Source organism: Protopterus annectens, chromosome 2.part0 (assembly GCF_019279795.1).
Source record: "Protopterus annectens isolate FY-2018-M chromosome 2.part0, PAN1.0, whole genome shotgun sequence".
Taxonomy (NCBI): domain Eukaryota; kingdom Metazoa; phylum Chordata; order Ceratodontiformes; family Protopteridae; genus Protopterus; species Protopterus annectens.
This window is the reverse complement of record NC_056728.1, coordinates 770,172,007-770,191,001: the sequence shown is the minus strand read 5'-3', so window position 1 is coordinate 770,191,001 and position 18,995 is coordinate 770,172,007. Positions and strand designations below refer to the sequence as shown.

General features: G+C 42.6%; 1 protein-coding gene across 1 annotated transcript in view; it reads left to right on the top strand.

The window, feature by feature from the left end:
- LURAP1L (leucine rich adaptor protein 1 like) overlaps nucleotides 1–18,672 on the top strand; it is a 357,847-nt gene extending 339,175 nt beyond the window's left edge. The window contains exon 2 of the mRNA XM_044061081.1: nucleotides 17,931–18,672. Within this exon, the coding sequence (XP_043917016.1) occupies nucleotides 17,931–18,317 (387 nt within the window). The 3' untranslated portion in view covers nucleotides 18,318–18,672. The remainder of the gene's footprint in view (nucleotides 1–17,930) is intronic.
- The last annotated feature ends 323 nt before the right edge of the window (nucleotides 18,673–18,995 follow it).

The following is an 18,995-nucleotide window of genomic DNA, read 5'->3' as shown; positions in this document are numbered from 1 at the left end:
CAGCACAACTTTTTTATTTTTTTCTTTCAAAGAAGACATGACTAATTCTTTTCGTACTAATGATTTTTGTTTAGGCCACCATTGCATTAAAAGGTTGAGAAAATGCTCTAAAATGCACCCCAGAGCATCTATAACCCTATGGCTTCTCAGGCCCTGGTTTATTTCAGTTATTTCCTAAATGGTTATTGCTGTCTTGGTCAGGAAAGGTATGTTGAAAGGATGCAAGAAAAACTAAAGCTGAACAACAGCAGTGAATTTCTGTTCTTAATCATAATTTCTGTTCAGGACATCATTGGATGAAAAGACTGTGTAAAAAGAAAAACAAACTTTTAAATGCACTTCAGAATACATAGAAAGTTGTGTATTTTTGAAAAAAGCTGAAGAGTGAGGTACAATGTGAGTAAAGGAAGAAGAAAGGTAACGTGTATGGAATGGGAAGCCCAAGATAAGGAGAAGGACTGGAGTGTGTGTGTGTGTGTGTGTGTGTGTGTGTGTGTGTGTGTGTGTGTGTGTGTGTGTGTGGAATGAGAAGCCCACGATAGGGAAAAGGACTGGAGGGTGTGTGTGTGTGTGTGTGTGTGTGTGTGTGTGTGTGTGTATGGAAGGAGGAGCCCATGATAGGGAAAAGGACTGGAAGGTGTGTGTGTGGTGTGTGTGTGTGTGTGTGTGTGTGTGTGTGTGTGTGTGTGTGTGTGTGTGTGTGTGTGTGTGTGGTAATGGGAAGCCCATGATAGGGAACAAGACTGGAGGGTGTGTGTGTGTGTGTGTGTGTGTGTGTGTGTTTGTGTGTGTGTGTCTGTGAGTGTGTGTGTGAGCGTGTATGTGTGTGTGTGTATGGAACGAGAAGCCCAATATAGGGAAAAGGACTGGAGGGTGTGTGTGTGTGTGTGTGTGTGTGTGTGTGTGTGTGTGTGTGTGTGTGTGTGTGTGTGTGTGTGTGTGTGTGTGTGTGTGTGTGTGTGTGTGTGTGTGTGTGTGTGTGTATGGAATGGGGAGCCCATGATAGGGAACAGGACTGGATGGTGTTTGTGTGTCTGTGTGTGAAACGGAAAGCCCAAGATAGTGAAAAGGACTGGAGGGTGTGTGTGTGTGTGTGTGTGTGTGTGTGTGTGTGTGTGTGTGTGTGTGTGTGTGTGTGTGTGTGTGTGTGCTTGTGAGTGTGTGTGTGTGTGTGTGTGTATGTGTATGGAATGGGAATCCCAAAACAGGGAGAAGGACTGGAGGGTGTGGGTGTGCGTGTTTTGTGTGGCTGAAACAGTTGGCATAAGACACCGTTTCACCTAAATCCACATCTATATATAGAGCTGTTGTAAAGCATCACTGGTGCAACTAAATGCTAGCAACTGTAAATGTCCCTCTGTATGATGGCAATGGGCCAACATAGTGTGGTACATAGGCCTTTTGCAATGTAAGAGCATTGTAGCTACAGGTCAGTCTCTGCTTAGTACTCCCAAATGTCTGCAGAATGAGCTAAAACATTGCTTAGGAAGGGTGTCAATGACAGAGTGATACTTAGACTAGAAGTGCCTAGGGGGGGCCCCCAACTTGACATTTGCTGGGGGCCCCCAAAATGCTAGCACCAGCCCTGTACCTAAGTAGCACACGATAGTGAATGCATTTGGTTATGTGGATACCTTGTAACCAGCAAGTGGATATGTGTTTGCTCTGCATTTCTATTCCGTAATGAATGTTACAGCTGTGTGTCCTGCTGAGAGCCACTGTTGAATCTAATGTAGTGGCGCCTTCTGGCATAACTGTTCTCAGCAACACTGTTTCAAAACCTTAGAATGAGAACTACCTAATTATTAATTTTGGATGTAATCTCTTACTGTGACTTAGTGATGTAAAACATCACAACTCCATATTTCAGTTGATATGAGTAGTCAAGCGGCACGACTATAATTGAAAGCAGAAATATAGCATTGTATGATGCTTCTCAAACTTGCAACATATTCAGTGACATTAGTTTTCTAAAAAAAATAGAACATGAATTAATACTAATAATAATAATAATAATAATAATAAAATCTGTCAGGGACTGTGCCTCCAACATTCTAGCAGCAACTGCTAACTCCAGAATGTTTGCACCTTGAAGATGTTAGTAAATGGTCATCAGCAGCTGTCTGAATTTAATGCTGTGTCTAATCCAAAAGGTCTGATCACAGCAGATGCACCTTAGTGAGCTGGACATTGTGACATGGTAAGACAGGGATCTTTTGGTTTTCTGCAGACCAGGGTATATATGGTCTCCTTAGTTCATCAAACAGTGTCATCCTTCCTCTTTCCTGTACATTCAGCTGTACTCTCTGACGACCCGGCTACCATATTACCTGTCCACCTAACCAGGTTCTAAGTGCACATGCCCATTGTCTTTATTGCTACTTTTTGAAAAGGTTTTATCGGTTGTAACATCAAAATTTACAAAAAAAAGGCAAACATTGTACAGATATGGAAGTAATTTTGTGGTAGAACTCAGGGTACTGTTTGCAATTCCTGTGTGTAACATGACCATTTTTACACAGAATCATTTTACTAACTTCACTGCTACTGTTACGTTATTGATGAGTAATGCTTCATCTGTTTGTGCTTTTTGATAACTGCACACTTAAACCGTAACTCTCACATTCTTGACTCAAGAATCAATGACAAAGCCAAAAATAATGAGAAGGAGACAAAGGCCAAAACTGAAGCATTTTACTAAGTTCACTTAAAGAGTTAATAAAAGTAAAGTTTTGCATCAAAGCAATGTGAAGCCATAATGTCTTGCATTGTTGACTGGCTGCAATCCTTGGTGATTTACCAGAAAATCTAAAATTTTATGAGTGGCAGAGAAAAAATATGAGACAAATCGGTGATATTCTGAAAAATCAGGGACAGTTGAGAGGTATGATTAAACACCTACTGCAAAGTGTTTTCTTCTACTGCTTGTTCATAGCAACCATCTTCGTCATCCTCATACAGCTTGTACATTAACCAATCTTCCATTCAACTTTTATGATATTCCAAGCCTAATCTTCTAATGATATGCTTTAAGAATTGTTGTCTCTTTTATTGTGAGAAGTGAATTGTATATAACGTGGTTTTATGTGTGGGCACTGAATAATTATGTTGAATGATTTAAAAGTCTGTAGTTTTGACTCCTGTTTCAGAACTCAAAACTGTAATGTGGACTTTATTTCAAAGTGGAACCCTCTGAGGTGACATATTTAGAAGTAGACAGTTGTCTGGTGGTGCAGAATAACACACACACAAACACATACACACACACACACTCACACATTATATATTTGAAAATTGCTGCTTTTGCTATGGACGACCACAGAGCCTTCTTCAGCTATGTCAAGGTACTAGGTTAGCTGCCCTTGTGGGCCATTTTAAGCTTAGCTGTTTTCCCCTTTGCTGCTTGAATTAACCTATCCCATTTGGTGTGATATTGCCCTTTCCCATCCTATGGTCAATAATTATATGCGATCACCAGTGAGAATAACTAGGATAATACTATAGGTAATTTGAAGGAACACATACATGGGATAAAGCATTAAGGTGCAGCCATTGTCTGTTAGTAGTACAGAGGGCAGTTCTGGGGTTAATTTTCTGTTTCACATCCATAGCTCTAAGTTGTGTTTGAATGTTGACATGGAAGAGCTTTGTTTTATGCGGATGTGGAATATGTTTTAGAGCTTATACCCAGTTACACGCTCCAGGGATCTAAACCTTGTCATCACAATAAACAAAACATGCTGGAGGGATAGGTTCCTGACCCAGAGACTCCCCAGACTCTGGAATAGATTGCCCATACATGTCAAGCAGAGTGCCTCTTTGGACCTCTTCAAGAGGAACCTTGACGATTGGATGGGAGAAAGGAAATTCACCCCAGGGATCACATCAGTTGCCCTGCTAGACAGGGGTCCAGGAAAGTAAATAATGTGGGAAGAAATAGCCAGGGAATTGTTATGGCTAGGCTTGTATAGGCCCTAGGGCTGATAGCCTAGTACCAACCTATGAACCTAAACCTATGAACCTATAATGCTCAGAGCTAATACTTAACACTTACTTGTCCCCTGAGTACATAGTCATCATATTAGCAGAGAAACTTTGCTGTAACTTTACTTCCCTTTCTCCTCCTCCTAACGTTTTCCAACTTAGCACACCCGCACCACCCCATCTGATCACCTCTGAACAGGTCTTGAATGATGTCCTCCTAGTCCCATGTTGCAGTATTCATAACATGAGAGATTCTCCCACCTAGGTGACCCAAACGTCCAGCCAGTATACCAACGATTTAAGCTACTGCTAGGTACATGTGATGATGCACATAGGATGCAGCTAACATAGGCCATAAAAGTGACATCTGCACGTGCCATCCTCAGAACTTCTCTGCCGCCAGTCCGAATGTCAGCTTTGACCATTTGTCTGATCACCAAAGTTTTTTCTTCTTTCAGATAAGTGCCCCGTTGGGGAAAATTTATTTGTAATTTTGCTACTGCATGTTTGTTCAAGGTTAATGTCATCCAAGAAGAGCAAGTGCCATTTTGAAAAACAGATTCCACATAAAGACAATCATGATCAGTGCCTTTTCTGCCTGGGGTCTGCTCACAATTACAAGGCTTGCACTTTTTGTCAGGCATTTGTTCCAAAGACATTCTGCAGTTGTCTTTCTGCCTTAATATCTACTTTGAGAACCAGAGACTAAAGTGACTAGCACTTGCTATGGAAGGTACCTCAGGTTAATCAGGTGAGTCTCCAAAAAAGAAGGTGAAAAAGGTAAGGCCTGAATCCTCGTCTGTGCCTCTGATCCCAGACGTCCCTCTTGAGGCCAGTGATGGCCTTGAGGTCCATATGGTGCCTTCTGCTCTCCTTCAGTGGGAACTGATTTAGATGCCAGTAGAGAGAGTTCCTTCAGCAGTTCTGCAGAGACCTTGCAGATGTCTGTTTCAGATGGTAAGGAGGAACAATGGCTCACTCCTTTACACGTACCTTGCATTACCTCTCCTGGCTTAATGATTGATGACTTGCCAACGTCGGTGCCGGATCCTAGGTCTATGCTGACTCAACTATTCCAGCCAAGGGTAGATCCTCCACTTAAAAAGAAACAAAAACAGTTTTCCTCCAACACAAGATCCTTCCCAGATTGGCAAGCCTTTCACAGGGGATCTTGAATGCCTTTTTGGCTCTTAGGCCTTCCTTTGTTCAGACTCCTACTCCTGTATCACCCACCCCCTTTACTCAGGAGTGCTGTTGTAGAACAAGAGGCCTCTGAAGAAGTTACATCATCTTCAGATGAGTCTCTGGCCTGCTTTCCGCAAATTGACTCCCCCCTGAGTTGCGCTTCCCCTGATGTTGACTCTAATAGTGGGGACTCCCCTGAGGAGGATGTTACATTTGTAGAAACCGTCTCTAGGATGAGGGTTTTTTTTCAAGTGGGAAAGCTCACAGGTTTCAGAAGTACATAACAGGTAATATGACCTCTTATAAATGGACTCTCCTTCCCCTTCTGCTATCCCACCTGTGTTACTAGCCTTTCAGGATGCCTTCCTTTCAGTATCCAAAAGCCCTGATTCTCAACATCCTGCACCCAAAAGGCCAGACAGGTTTTATAAACTCCCCAAAGACAGTAACTATCTGTTCAAATGCTCTCTTGTAGATCCAGCTGTGATTTCAGTCTCTGCAGATAGACTGCCTAGATTGTTGCCATCCACTACCCTTTTGTCTTTTGATAAGGACAGTAAAATGATCGAAAGGCTTGAGAAAAAGGTTTACACCTCTTCTACTCTGGCTTTTAGGGCCATTAATTATCAGACACATATGTCTAAGTATGTTCTGGCTGTACTTTCCCAGGCGTCAAAATTGCTGACAGATCTTCCAGATTCTGCATCCAAGTCACAACTCTCTCCCTTCCTGACAATTTCTTCTCAAGTTACCAGACATTTCATGAAATGCAGTTATGATGCAGGTGAGGTCTGTGCTAGATCAGCAGCATCTGTATCTCTCATCAGGAGGTATTCTTGGCTGAAATTGCAGCTTTTGCCTGATGATTTCAATGCAAAACTGATGGATGCACCTCTGGATGATTCCACCCTTTTTGCTGCAAATGCTCCTGCCCTCTTCAAATCCCTCCAAGAGAAAGGGAAAGAACCCCTGGAGCTGAAACATATTTTTATCTCCCCAGTTCCAAAATATCATAGAAATTATCCCTCCAAGACTAATTTTATAAGGAAAAAGACACATGCTCCTTTTCAACCTCACAAGAAGGGTACACGCAGGCAGACATAACCCAGGTCTCAGCCATCATCTGCCCAAAACGCCCCCTTTCCAGAGAAGCCAGGTAGTCTGTGACTACCTGCCCATACTCACAGAAATTACTCTTTTCCAGTACCTTTCTCATTTTCTTTCTTCTTGGGACAGGCATAAACACAGACAACCGGGTCCTGTCCATTGTTCAGAATGGCTGTTTCATGATTTGAAAATCCATACATTCTTTTGTGGGCATCCTGCTACCCCAAGGGACCAGATCCATCTCTTTCACAGGTGATTCAAGACTTGATTTCACAAGGGACCATACAGGTAGTTTCCTTCATGGAAAGAGGAAAAGGCTTCTATTCCGTAATGTTCTTAGTCCCCAGGAAAGATGTTCCTTGGAGACCAATTTTAGTATGATCCCAGGTCAGTCTTTTTCTACAAGTCCCCACCTTCAGGATGTTCACTCTACAAACTCTGTTCCCCCTCTTGCTCCCTCAGGCCTTTCTGGTTTCCCTAGACATCAAGGATGCATATCTTCATATTTCCATTCACCCTCTGCTCTGGAAATTTTTACAGTTTTTTGTTGCTTCCTCTTATTTTCGGTTTTGTGCTTTGCCCTTTATACTCTTTACAGCTCCAAGGGTATTCACAAAAATGTTTGGCTCCTGTGATTGCCTTCTCCATACTACAGGGAGTTCTTATCTACCCTTACCTGGATGACATGTTTATTCAAACAAAATATCCAGGTATCCTGCAACAGAACCTTCAAAGCCTAGGATTCATAGGATCAAAGAATCATAGGGGATTACTACGCTGTCGACCCAGATGACATTTTAAGCCTGGCATTTCAACCCAATGTAATATTGTAGAAGTACTAGTCAGTACCCTAGGTTGCATTTAGTAATGACTTCCCATGTTCAGGAGGGTTGTGGGCACTATCCCTGGTAAGAATTTATGGTGCCCCAACCACTTGTCCAGGTTCCTCTTGAACAGTGTCATAGAGGTGCTCTGTTTCACATGAATTGGTAGCCTTTTCCAAAGATGTGGCAGTCACTGGGAGATAAATCTGTCCCTGCAGCATGTCCTATTTAAGTGGCAGGCCATATTTAAGTCCCTGGAATGGGTAGCCCTAGACCCATTTGATTTATGAATAAGCAGTAAGTTCATTAGGTTTGGGCCTTGGGTTGTTCTGTAGCCAGGCATAAGTCTCCCCTAAAAAGTCTATACAGTAGTGACAGAGACTTTAGTGGGTCCATATAAGGCACATGCTGGAGGCCCTTGATCTTCTTTGTTAGAAACTTCTGAGGTCTCTGTAATTGCTGCAGGTTCTTAGTACGGTACATACCAATTGGGGCATTATACTCAGTTATGGGCCAGATAAATGCCGAGTATAGGGGGATTATAACTCCTTTTGATCTTGAGGCAATGCCTTTACTAATCAAGTGAGCTATGTGGAAAGCTTTCTGGTAGACATGTGGTGGTCAAAGTTAAGGTCGCGGTCAACCTGTAATCCCAGGTTCCTTACCACTTCATGGGTACTTAGGGTACTGTTGTTGATTTGATATTGTGAAGGGACATTGTTTGTGCCAAAGGGAATGATGATGCATTTCTTTGCATTCAGTTTGGGGCCGGGACTAATGTACCAATCGTTGGTTTGCATGAGACCATCCTGGAGTTTACTGAAATCATTTGGGGATTCAATGATTGCACATAGTTTGCAGTTGTCTGCAAACTTTGTCAGCCACAACCCTTTAGTTTTGACCTGAACTTCTGAGAAGTATGTATTCAAACAGTATAGGGCCCAGCACTGACCCCTTTGGCACCCTGCTGACAACAAGTCTGCTGGTTGATGTGGAGTCACCCACTTTGATAGTGTGTGTCTGGTTTGTGTGCCAGTTGGCAGCCCATCTTACAACAAAGGGGTCTACATTCAGTTTGCTAATTTGTTTGGTAATGCCTGAATGTGAGATTGTGTCGAAAGCCTTTGCCCAGCCGAGGTATACTGTGTGCACAGATTTGCTTTCATGAATGGCCTTCCACTCCTACCTTGCCTGAAGAAGGAATTGCTTTGGTGGATTCAACAAATTTCTTAGAATCCAGGACTCCCCCTTTAGCTACATCATCCACTTCAGGAGCTGTTTACAGATACTGCAGACCTGGGGTGGGGAGCGGCATTGTGGAACATAAAGGTCCAAGGCCTGGGGTCTCCTTCACGAAGGAAGCAACGCATTAACATCAAAGAAATGAGGGCTCTGATTCAAGCCCTTCAAGCCTTCCATTCATCTCTTGAAACTGTTCACAGACAACACCACAGTCCTTTGGTATGTGAACAAACAAGGGGGACAAAGTCTTACCTGCTCTGCAGGTTAGCACTCCAAGCCAGGGAGATTGCCATACAAGCAAAGGTCACATTAACAGCTGTTTAAATTCCCTCAGCTCAAAATATTGTAGCAGACACACTGAGTAAGTCCATGACACAAGCTAAGAATGGATGAGCCACAGGTATGCGTTTTTGGACATTCTGCACTGGTGGAGTGTGCCTTAAATAGATCTTTATGCCTCCTTTCTGAAGACAACTTCTAAAATTTTGTGCCAAAGTCCCATATCCTCTGATATGGAAGGTGGATGCCTCATCATTCTCATGGAAGGGGGATGTTTCTGTATGCATCCCCCCTCCCAACATATTCAGAAAGTCCAGCTGAAGATTTACCAAGACAACACAAAAATCTTGCTGATGACTCCCTTTTTGCCAAGAAAGCATTGGTTCCCTCTTCTTCTGCAATTAGCCAAGGGCAATCATCACAGGTTACCTCACAGGGTGGGTCTTCTCACACAAGACAAGGTATCTGTTATTCACACACATTTAGCAACACTGAATTTGACTCTGAGAAAATGTGTCTGAAAGGAATTAGAAGCCTATCACCCACAGAGGACGTGCTTCTAGTCCTGCAGGAGCCCATGAAACCCAATACAAGCAGATTCTACTTATCCAAATGGAAGAGGTTCTTCATCTGGAGTCTTAATAAGTGACTAGATTCATTTTCAGTGGATATATCCCTAGTCCTGTCTTATTTGTGTGAACTGCTCAGGGCTGGATTGGCTTATTCTTCACTTAAACCCCACTTATCAGCCATTTCTGCATATCTGCCTTTATCTACTCCTATAGCTTCGAGGCTAGAAGTTAAGTTTTTCTTAAATGGCATCCTTCACATCAGACCTCCCAGGAAACCTGTCCCTCCTCCCTCGGGTTTGAATTTTGTTCTGGAAAAACTGATGCAGACACCCTTTGAACGTGCATCTTTAACTTCTTTGAAATGTTGCACGTGGAAAACTCTTACTGGTAGGCATCACTTCTTCTAGACAATTTTCTGAACTTCAGGCTTTAATGGCTTAACAACCCTTTCTAATTTTCCACAGGGATAGGGTGTCCCTTGGTACCAACCCTTTTTTCGTGCCTAAAGTGATTAATGACTTGTCCCTTAACCAATCTATTCACTTACCTACCTTTTTCTTGCTTCTCAAAACTCAAGTGAAAGGGTGCTTCAGACCTTGGATGTACATAGACAATTCAGATTTTACCTGAATAAGACCAAATCCATTAGAAAGTCTGAACAACTGTTTGCTTCTTTTCACCCCAGGGCACTGGGAAAAACTGTCTCTAAACAGACTATTTCCTCCTGGATCTGTAGGGCCATTTCTTTCTGCTATGTGTCTCAGGGGAAAGCACTCACTTTCTCAGTTAAAGCCCATTCCACTAGAGCTGTAGCCTTCTCTGGGGCCTTCTTCAAGTGTATAGGCACTGCCTGTATCCTGGAAGCAGCTACTTGGTCCTCTGTCCACACCTTCACAAAGCACTACAAATCCAGATCCAGAGCAAGATGTTCTACGTGTTTCACTGTTGCGGTCATCACATTTGGATTATCTGCTTGCAGTAGCCCTCAGTTGGCCTGATTATCAAAGTCTTGGGTCCTGCATCGGCTGTCTCATCTTCCATGATGTCAGGTAGTCAGGGGTATAAAGCATGCAGCCCATACCATTACATCAGTCTTTCTTGCCGTGCAGTGCCCGAAGCAGAAGCAGTTCTCAAGTGCCGGTCGGACGACTCCTGAAATTTTCGTTTTCGAGTTTCAGAACCGAAGTCTTCAACTAAAGCTAAGTACCCCACTGGGGAAACTTTTTCTTGCTCTAAGCCGATGTCAGTAAAAGTCAATAATTGTATTTCTTGTGGAAAGCAAATACCTCATAAAGATTTTCATTTGTACTGTATTCCTTGCCTAGGCCCTGACCATGACGTACCTCGCTGTCGGTTTTGTGCCTTATTCAAACCACGAACTATTCATCATCGGTACATTTTTGCTTCTAAATATTTTGGTACTCAGTTCAGTTATCCAGATATGTCTTTGGTAACCCACCTGACTACTGACATTCCGAAAAAACGCAAAGATAAAGACAGAGATAGGCCGCCTAGGTCCAAAACTGCCGATGACGATTCTCCTAAGCTAGTCGCCATTTCGCTGGTACTCAGTGAAGTGCTTTCGCAGTCCTTAATACCCGCTACTTCAGATTTGCAGGCCTCTATTGAGACCCATTCTGAGTCTGGTATGCCCTGAGATGCTTCAACTGTGGAACCTGCGGATGTCTCTACCTTAGATGGGTCCGAAGCCGCTGTGCAGGCACCGGCTTATGAGGGTGTATTCAGGCCTACTGACTTGCATATTAAACTGACGCAATCTTCTTCTTATAGGCCTAAAACTCAAACCATGCCTAGTAAAACGATGCCCAGACCACATGATCAGGCCTCTATGCCTAAAAAACAAATGATAAGAATGGCACAAGACCTTATTATTTTAATCCGGGGAAGCCAACCTTCCTTCCCCTTCTAAGAGATCTAGGACTGAATTTGCTTATGATACCTCTGACCAGGATTCTGAAATTTCTGCCTCCTCTGATAACCAGGATTTACTCTTATCTACCTATGAGGATTTTGATGCAGAGGACTCTTTTCCCTCTGCTTCACCCCCTGAGGATTTTTCTTTTGGTGAAACCTTGCATACTCTTAGGGAACATTTACTCTGATTCTAAAAAGAGGCTTAGAGATTTCTTACTCCTGGTCCAGCACAGGCTTTTAGCTATCCCTCCTGTACTAGACATTGTTGACAATGCCTTTTCGGAATCTAGCTTGGCCCCTGATTCTTTACCTCCTGCTCCCAGAAAACTTGATGGATATTACAGGGTTCCTGATTCTCATAAGTTCCTTTTTAAAAATCCTACTGTGGACCCTGAGACCATTTCACAGGGACCCAAGGGCATTAAGGCTACTACTACCAAAAATCCTACCCCCTCTGATAGAGATTCCAGGGCTCTGGATAGATTGGGTAAGAAGGTATACACCTCTGCAACCTTGGCCATCAGGGCCTTAAATTGCCAGTTTCATATGTTAAAGTATCAGCAGCATATCATTGGATTGCTTAAACAGAAAATTATGTTGATTCCTGATTGTGCTGATAAAAGGATTTACAGGATTGAATGCATTCTGATGAACAGATTGGAAAACATACTTTACAATGTGGTTTTGATTCACTAGAGGCATCTTGCAGGGCTGCTGTCAGTGGGACTGTACTTAGAAGGCATGCTTGGCTAAAGGAGAAATCTTTGCCAGATCATGTTAAAACTAAATTGCTTGATGCTCCCTTAAATCAGGACCGCCTGTTTGACGACAAAGCAGAAGAAGTTCTTAAAAAGATGGAGGAAAAAGCTAAATCTATGCAAACTGTTAAAGATTTGTTACAAGTGCAGCCTCCTAGATTTAGTAGGCATTGGCCCTCTAAGAATTGGTCCTTTCCTGCCTCTTCCAGGCCTTCTCAGTTCAAACCCAGAACCACCAGAACACCCAGGCTTCAGTCCCAGGGTACACACAGGACTAAGCAGTGGGGGGCTCCCACTTCCAAATCAGGGAGTAGTAAGACTCTCCCCTATGGTAAGCTGTCTCAATGACTTAACTTCCAAGCACTTCTCAACTGACTGCTCCTTTAGGGGGAAAGATTGCTCTGCAAGCAAAAAACTGGGAACTCATTACGCAAGACAAATGGGTTTTAAACATAGTTTCCTAAGGATACAGATTTCACTTCCACACGCTACCATCCTCAAACGGTTGGCCAGATCTACCCCCAAATCAGTGGGCAGAGGCTCAAAAGCAAGTACTTTCTCTTTTAAGATTAAGGCTATTCAGACTGTACCAGAAGAGGAAAAGGGACAAGGTTTCTACTCAAGACTTTTCCTGGTACCCAGAAAAAAACAACTCATGGCATCCTATCCTGTCTATCCTAAACACCTTTTTGGTGATTCCAAAATTCAAGATGCTAACTCTTCACCAGTTGCTTGCCATGATAGGCAAAGATGCCTGGTTGGCAACACTGGATTTAAAGGAAGCTTACCTGCACATCCCAGTCAGGGTAATCTTGCAGAAAATATCTACGCTTCAAAGCAGGCTGTTCTCTTTCTCAGTTCTCTGCACTGCCCTTTGGCTTATCTACTGTGCCCAGGGTATTCACAAAGTGCCTAGCTCCAGTCTTTGCATTTTGCAGGCAAAGAAATATTCAGATATACCCATACCTGGATGATTGTCTAATTCAGGCAGAAAGCCAGGACATACTTCTGAATCATCTGGCATTTGTACAAAAGGTGTTAACTTGTCTGGGGTACACCATAAACAAAAAGAAATCACATCTGGTGCCCTGTCAACAAATTATATTCCTGGGAGCAAGCTTGAACACAACTTCCCAAATGGCTTTCCTCACGCCAGAGAAACAAATTCATTTGACAGCTTACTTCAAACTAGTGGCCACAAAAACCCTTCTATCTGCAAGGCAAATATTGCAAGCCTTGGGGTTAATGGCCTCGTGCATTCTACTAATTCTATATGCAAAACTGCATATGAGGAAACTACAATGGTATCTAAAAAGCCTGTGGTGCCAACATTCTCAGGATCTAGAAGCAATGATTCCTATCATACCTTGCCTACGGTTAAAATTCCTTTGGAGGGCAGAGGCCTGCCACCAAAACAAGGAACTACCATTCACTCTACCCCCTGCCACCCAAATCCTAACAACAGGTGCATTAGACAATGCATGGGGGGGGGGGGCTCACCTGGCAGGAAATGCATTCAGGGCAAGTGGAACCCAAGTCAAATGCACCTGCATATCAATCAAAAAGAAATGTTAGCTGTACAGAATGCTCTGACAGCCTTCAAGGACCACATTCTTCCAGGACAGTTAATGGTAAAGATGGACAACACCACTGTTATGTGGTACATAAACAAGCAGGGGGGCCCCCATTCTTACCCCGTCTGCAAACTAGCCATGGCTCTGTGGAACACAGCCTTGAGCTACCAAGTGCATCTACAGGCTCAATTATCCCGGATATAGACCTGTTTGCTCCCCCCAGAACTACCAATTGGACAAATTCTGCACAAGGACTCCCCACAAACAAGCTTTGAAAGTGGATGCTCTGTCCTTCAGCTGGAAAAATCTATCAGTTTATGCCTTTCCTCCTATGCTTCTCCTCTCCAAAGTGCTACTAAAGATCAAGCAGGATAAACCAAGGATGTTACTGATTGCACCAGACTAGCCATGCCAACACTGGTACCCCCTCTTGCGCAGTGTGTCACAGCTGGCCCCATGGCACCTGCCTCAGACCCCTACCCTGCTGTCTAAGCAGGAGAGCCAGATTCTGCACCCCCAGCTTCAAACCCTGAACCTGGCAGCCTGGCTAATTACCTAATCTCGCCATTACCATCCCTCAGTAAACAAGTGTTGGATGTCATTTTGGAGGTAAGGAGGCCCAGTACTAGAAAATCTTATGCTGAAAAATGGAAAAGATTCTGTGCCTAGAACCAAACTCAAGGGATGGCCACAACAGTGCCCAATTTACCTCAGATTCTTCAATACTTAACTGTGATGCTTCACAGGGGCCTTTTCTTTTCCTCCATCAAAATTCACACCTCGGCCATTTCAGCTCATTACAACACAGAACCCACCCCTCTTTTCTCACCCACTGCTCAAGCAGTTCCTCAGAGGGGCCAAAAACTTAAGACCACCCAGGAGAGCCCCAACTCCAGCCTGGGACCTTAATTTTGTATTGGAAAAACTCACTCTTCCTCCTTTTGAGCCATTTGCAACTGCAGAGTTAAAATTCCTTTCTTGGAAAACAGCTTTCCTTTTAGCAATCACTTCAGCAAGAAGGGTATCTGAATTACAGGCCCTTGTGGCAGTGGAGCCTTTCATCATCTTTCATGCGGACAGGGTGTCCCTCAGGACTAATTCCTCTTTCATGCCCAAGGTGGTATCTGGTGTGGCTCTTAATCAGTCCATTTATTTGCCAACCTTCTTTTCTAATCCACAAAACAAAGGGGAACGGATACTGCACTCCTTAGATGTGCACGGACAACTTAGATTTTACTTGGACAGGACTAAACCTCAAAGGAAATCTGAACAACTGCTGGTGGCATTTGCTGCAGGGGCAGAGGGGAAGGCTATTTCAAAGCAAACCATTTCTAAATTGATAGGCCATTGCATTCATTTCTGCTATAAGCACCATGGAAAACCTATCCCACAGGGGATTAGACCCTGCTACCTGAAGTTCTGTGCATACTTTCACCAAGCATTACCATTTGCCAATCTTCTCCAAATCTAGAACTGGCTTTGCCACTGCAGTCTTGCAGGGCCTTATAGCTGGTCCTAATGCTATCTAAATTCCTCCTCCCATCCTTAGTTTTGGGAATCTACCCAAATGTGATGACTGCAATAGTGAAACACGAAGAACATAGTACAGTTCTGTACACTTACCATAAATGTAGATGTTCGAGTGTATTCACTGTTGCAGTCCTGGTTACCCTCCCTCCAGCCCCCTAACTTCCTGTAGCTATACCTCTATTCTCCTTTACTATACTTAAAAGCTTTTTGGTGTATTTGCTTTTTTGTTGTAGGTATAACCGTGTGTGTGTGTGTGTGTGTGTGTGTGTGTGTGTGTGTATATATATATATATATATATATATATATATATTTTTTTTATTGCTTCCCATTAAGGGGGACACCTGACATCTGGGGCAGGAAAAACTGATGTAATGGTGTCAGCTGCATGCTTTATACCCCTGACTACCCGACATCACGGAAGATGTGACAGAAACCAATGCAGGACCCATGACTTTGATAATCAGGCCGACTGAGGGCTACTGCATGCAGATAACCCAAATGTGATGACTGCAACAGTGAATACACTCGAACATCTACATTTATGGTAAGTGTACACAACTGTTCTTTTTGCAAGGGCATTTCTGCATGATTTCATAGAGACTTCCTGTCTTCTAACCTCCCTTTCCCAGTCATGAGCTTTGGTACTCTCCTTTGTGTCAGCAATACTGCAACACTGGAGTAGAAGGGCATAGAATACGTGTGTAAAATATTGCCATAACCATATATGTCCTTCTCTTCCATGTTGCAGTATTCTATCCCACCCACCTTCCCCCTTGGTTCATGTTTTTTTTTGTATGATATTTGGTTTACATCTTATCTTTGGACTCGTGTTCTGACTGGGACATTCGGTTCTGAGGATGGTATGTGAAGATGTCACTTTTATGGCCTACGTTGGCTGCATACTATGTGCAATGTCACACATACCTAGCAGTAGTTTAGGTCTTTAGTATACTGGCTGGATGTTCGGGTCGCCTAGGCAAGGAATCCCTCATGTTATGAATACTGCAACATGGAAGAGAAGATCTATGGTTATGGTAAGATTTTACACAGCTATTCATTTTCTGCATAGACAAAAGCTTTCTGCATGGGTCCTGATAATGCTCCAGGTTGCCTTCATGTCAGCACCAGACACTGTCTAGTAGACTCAATAGTAAGTCTATTCAAATTCAGCTTTTCCCATGGATTCTTGCCAGAGGAATGAAGAATTGCAGTAATCATCCTGCTCCCTATGGAACCACTACAGATCTAGGAAACTGTAGACATATAAGCTTTAAAAGTCTTATCTGCAAAGCAACGGAAAACATTTCTATGGAACATATTAACAAGGACGTATGCAGAGTGCAGACCCTACACCCAAGCCAGTTTGGCTTTGTTAAAATCAGATTCTGCCTCCTGAACCTGGTGGGCTTCTTTGAACATGTTACTGATGCTTTTGATACAGTCCCACATTCTGACATTATTGACAAGCTAATCAAGCTAAATGCAAAGTCCTATGTTACCCACTGGATAACAAACTGGATAACTGCCAAAACGCAATCTGTTAGTGTGGGACGTAAATTCTCTAGTTACTAGTGGTGTCCTTAGAGATCAGTCCTAGGTTGGTATTTACTTTTCTGATGTTATCAAAGGCCTGTGGCTGACCAAGTTTGCAGATGAATGCAAACCTGGAACTGTCATTAACTCCCCATCTGACTTCCAAATTCTTCAGAAGGGACTAATGCATGCCAGTAAGTGGTGTCTGGACCACAGCCTAAAACAAAATGCCAAGAAATGCAGCATTGTGTCAACAGGCAAAACTGGAAACCCATGCACCTACCACATATGTGATACCCCTGTGAAAGCTGACTAAGCCATTAGGGACTTAAACACTTTAATTACCAAGGAACTAGCCTTTGCTCACCATGTATTCACTGCTGTTAAGAAATCCATGTGCCTTGTCAGACTAATCCTCAGAGGTTATTTCTTCCAGATCTAAGGAAGCTGTCATCCCTTCCTACTCCTCCCTCATCAGGGTATTAGTAGAGCATAATGGCCCCTTTGGCATGTACACATCAAATTATATGACCCAACTGGAGAGACTGCAGTGTTTCCTCACTAAAATAATGAGCATAGTGACTTCACTGAGCCACCTAGCCCATCTTAAGTCACTCTCTATTTTTACTGTGTACTACAGACTCTTGAGAGGTGACCTCTATATTGCCCACAAAGCCTTGAAGGATACAGTCCCATGTGACCTCCTGCACAACCACAAAACTAGTAGCACTGCCAACTCCTGCTCAACAGCTCTTATCTTCCATCAAAATATAGATATGACCTGCTGGTGAGATAGAGATATATCCCATAGAATCCCTCTTATATGGAATAGACTTCTTTTTGATGTAAAACAAAGTTGCTTGCTGACTCTCTTTAAGCATAACTTAGACGAATTGATGTGCAATTATAAATGTACCCCGGGTCTGGCCCCTCAGGCCCTCATTGAAAGGGGTCAAAGCTATGTGGTCCTCTGGATCAACACCCTAATACTGAGCTATGAACCTGAAAATAAGATAGATAGATAGATAGATAGATAGATAGATAGATAGATAGATAGATAGATAGATAGATAGATAGATAGATAGATAGAGATGGAAGGAAATTTGGGGGCTGATAGTGACTTAATACCTTCATTTATTGAATTAACCTGTTATTAATGATTCTGTTATGCTCACAATATGTCTGACTCATTAGTGCTGTGGTAAACTATTCTACCTGACTAATGACAAAATTGTTTAACAAACATGAGTTGTATCAAGTTGTTGAAAGTGCCATTGAGCATATTATGGCAGAGTCTTCAATGATGTTAATTGGAACACAGGTCTGACATCTTAACTGGTTGGATATGATCATTAATATGTTTTTTTGTTGCTTTGTCAGAACTAACATAATTTTTTATCTCCTAGGTGCGTCTTAGAGCGATTGATGTAAAACTGATGCATCAGCTTCTCTGCATCAATGAAGGGATTGAATCTCTAAAATGGGCAATGGAAGAAAAAGACACCATGACTAGCAGAGACAGCAGTTTGGCAGGCAGTTTATATAGCTTGCTAGAGAGTCAGGATACGTCACTGAGAGGCAGTTGTAACAGCTTACAAGATGGCAGTGAAGGACTGGATGATATATCAGTTGGCAGCTATTTGGATACACTGGCAGATGACATGCCAGAGAACTGCTACCCTGCTGACTTAGATCAGTTTAACGATGCACCTATTATACAGGACTCACTGGATGTTCATCCTTTCCATAAAGACATAAATGTTAATCCAGACGTATACTACAGTTTTGGATAAAATCAAATAATCAGGCAAAGAAGAATACAAGCTTTTTACCTGACTTGGATTAAACCAAAGGTTTCTTATGCTGCTCTTTTTTGATGTTTAAAATGCAGACCTTTCACTGAAACTAATTCCTGAAGAAATATATTCTTATCAGTTTTGGTACCGTTTCATTTTATTGTATTTTGTTTTTTCCCTGCACTTCCCCTTAATTTATTACCTCGTTTAAAATGAAAGTAAAAGATATAACAATTTTGCTTTAAAACTGTGTGAGAGACTATGTGGTAAAGCATTACAAAATACTGAAGCATCAGGGACTAATATAAAAGCTATGCAAAGTGTTTTGAATAAAGCAAGTTCATACATGTGACATTGTGTTTGTGTACTGTGTCCAATATTTGACATCCGTACTAGTATTTCTAATACTAATCTAGGAGCAGGTGAGAATCCAGTCACCTTAAGAGTCATTGCTGCTGGAACCACAGAATGATTGAGATTTAGCTGCAGATGGACATCACACCCCTGCCTAATCTGCTTCAGCAGTGAAAGTTTCACAATCCTATGAATTTATTACCATGCATTTGTGGGTTATTGGATGTGATCTAACAAATATAAATAAGTGCAGCATGCCCTTATCCTGTTGTTTTTCTGCATTATCATCAGTCATTTCAGTAGTTCATCATTTTTCCAAGC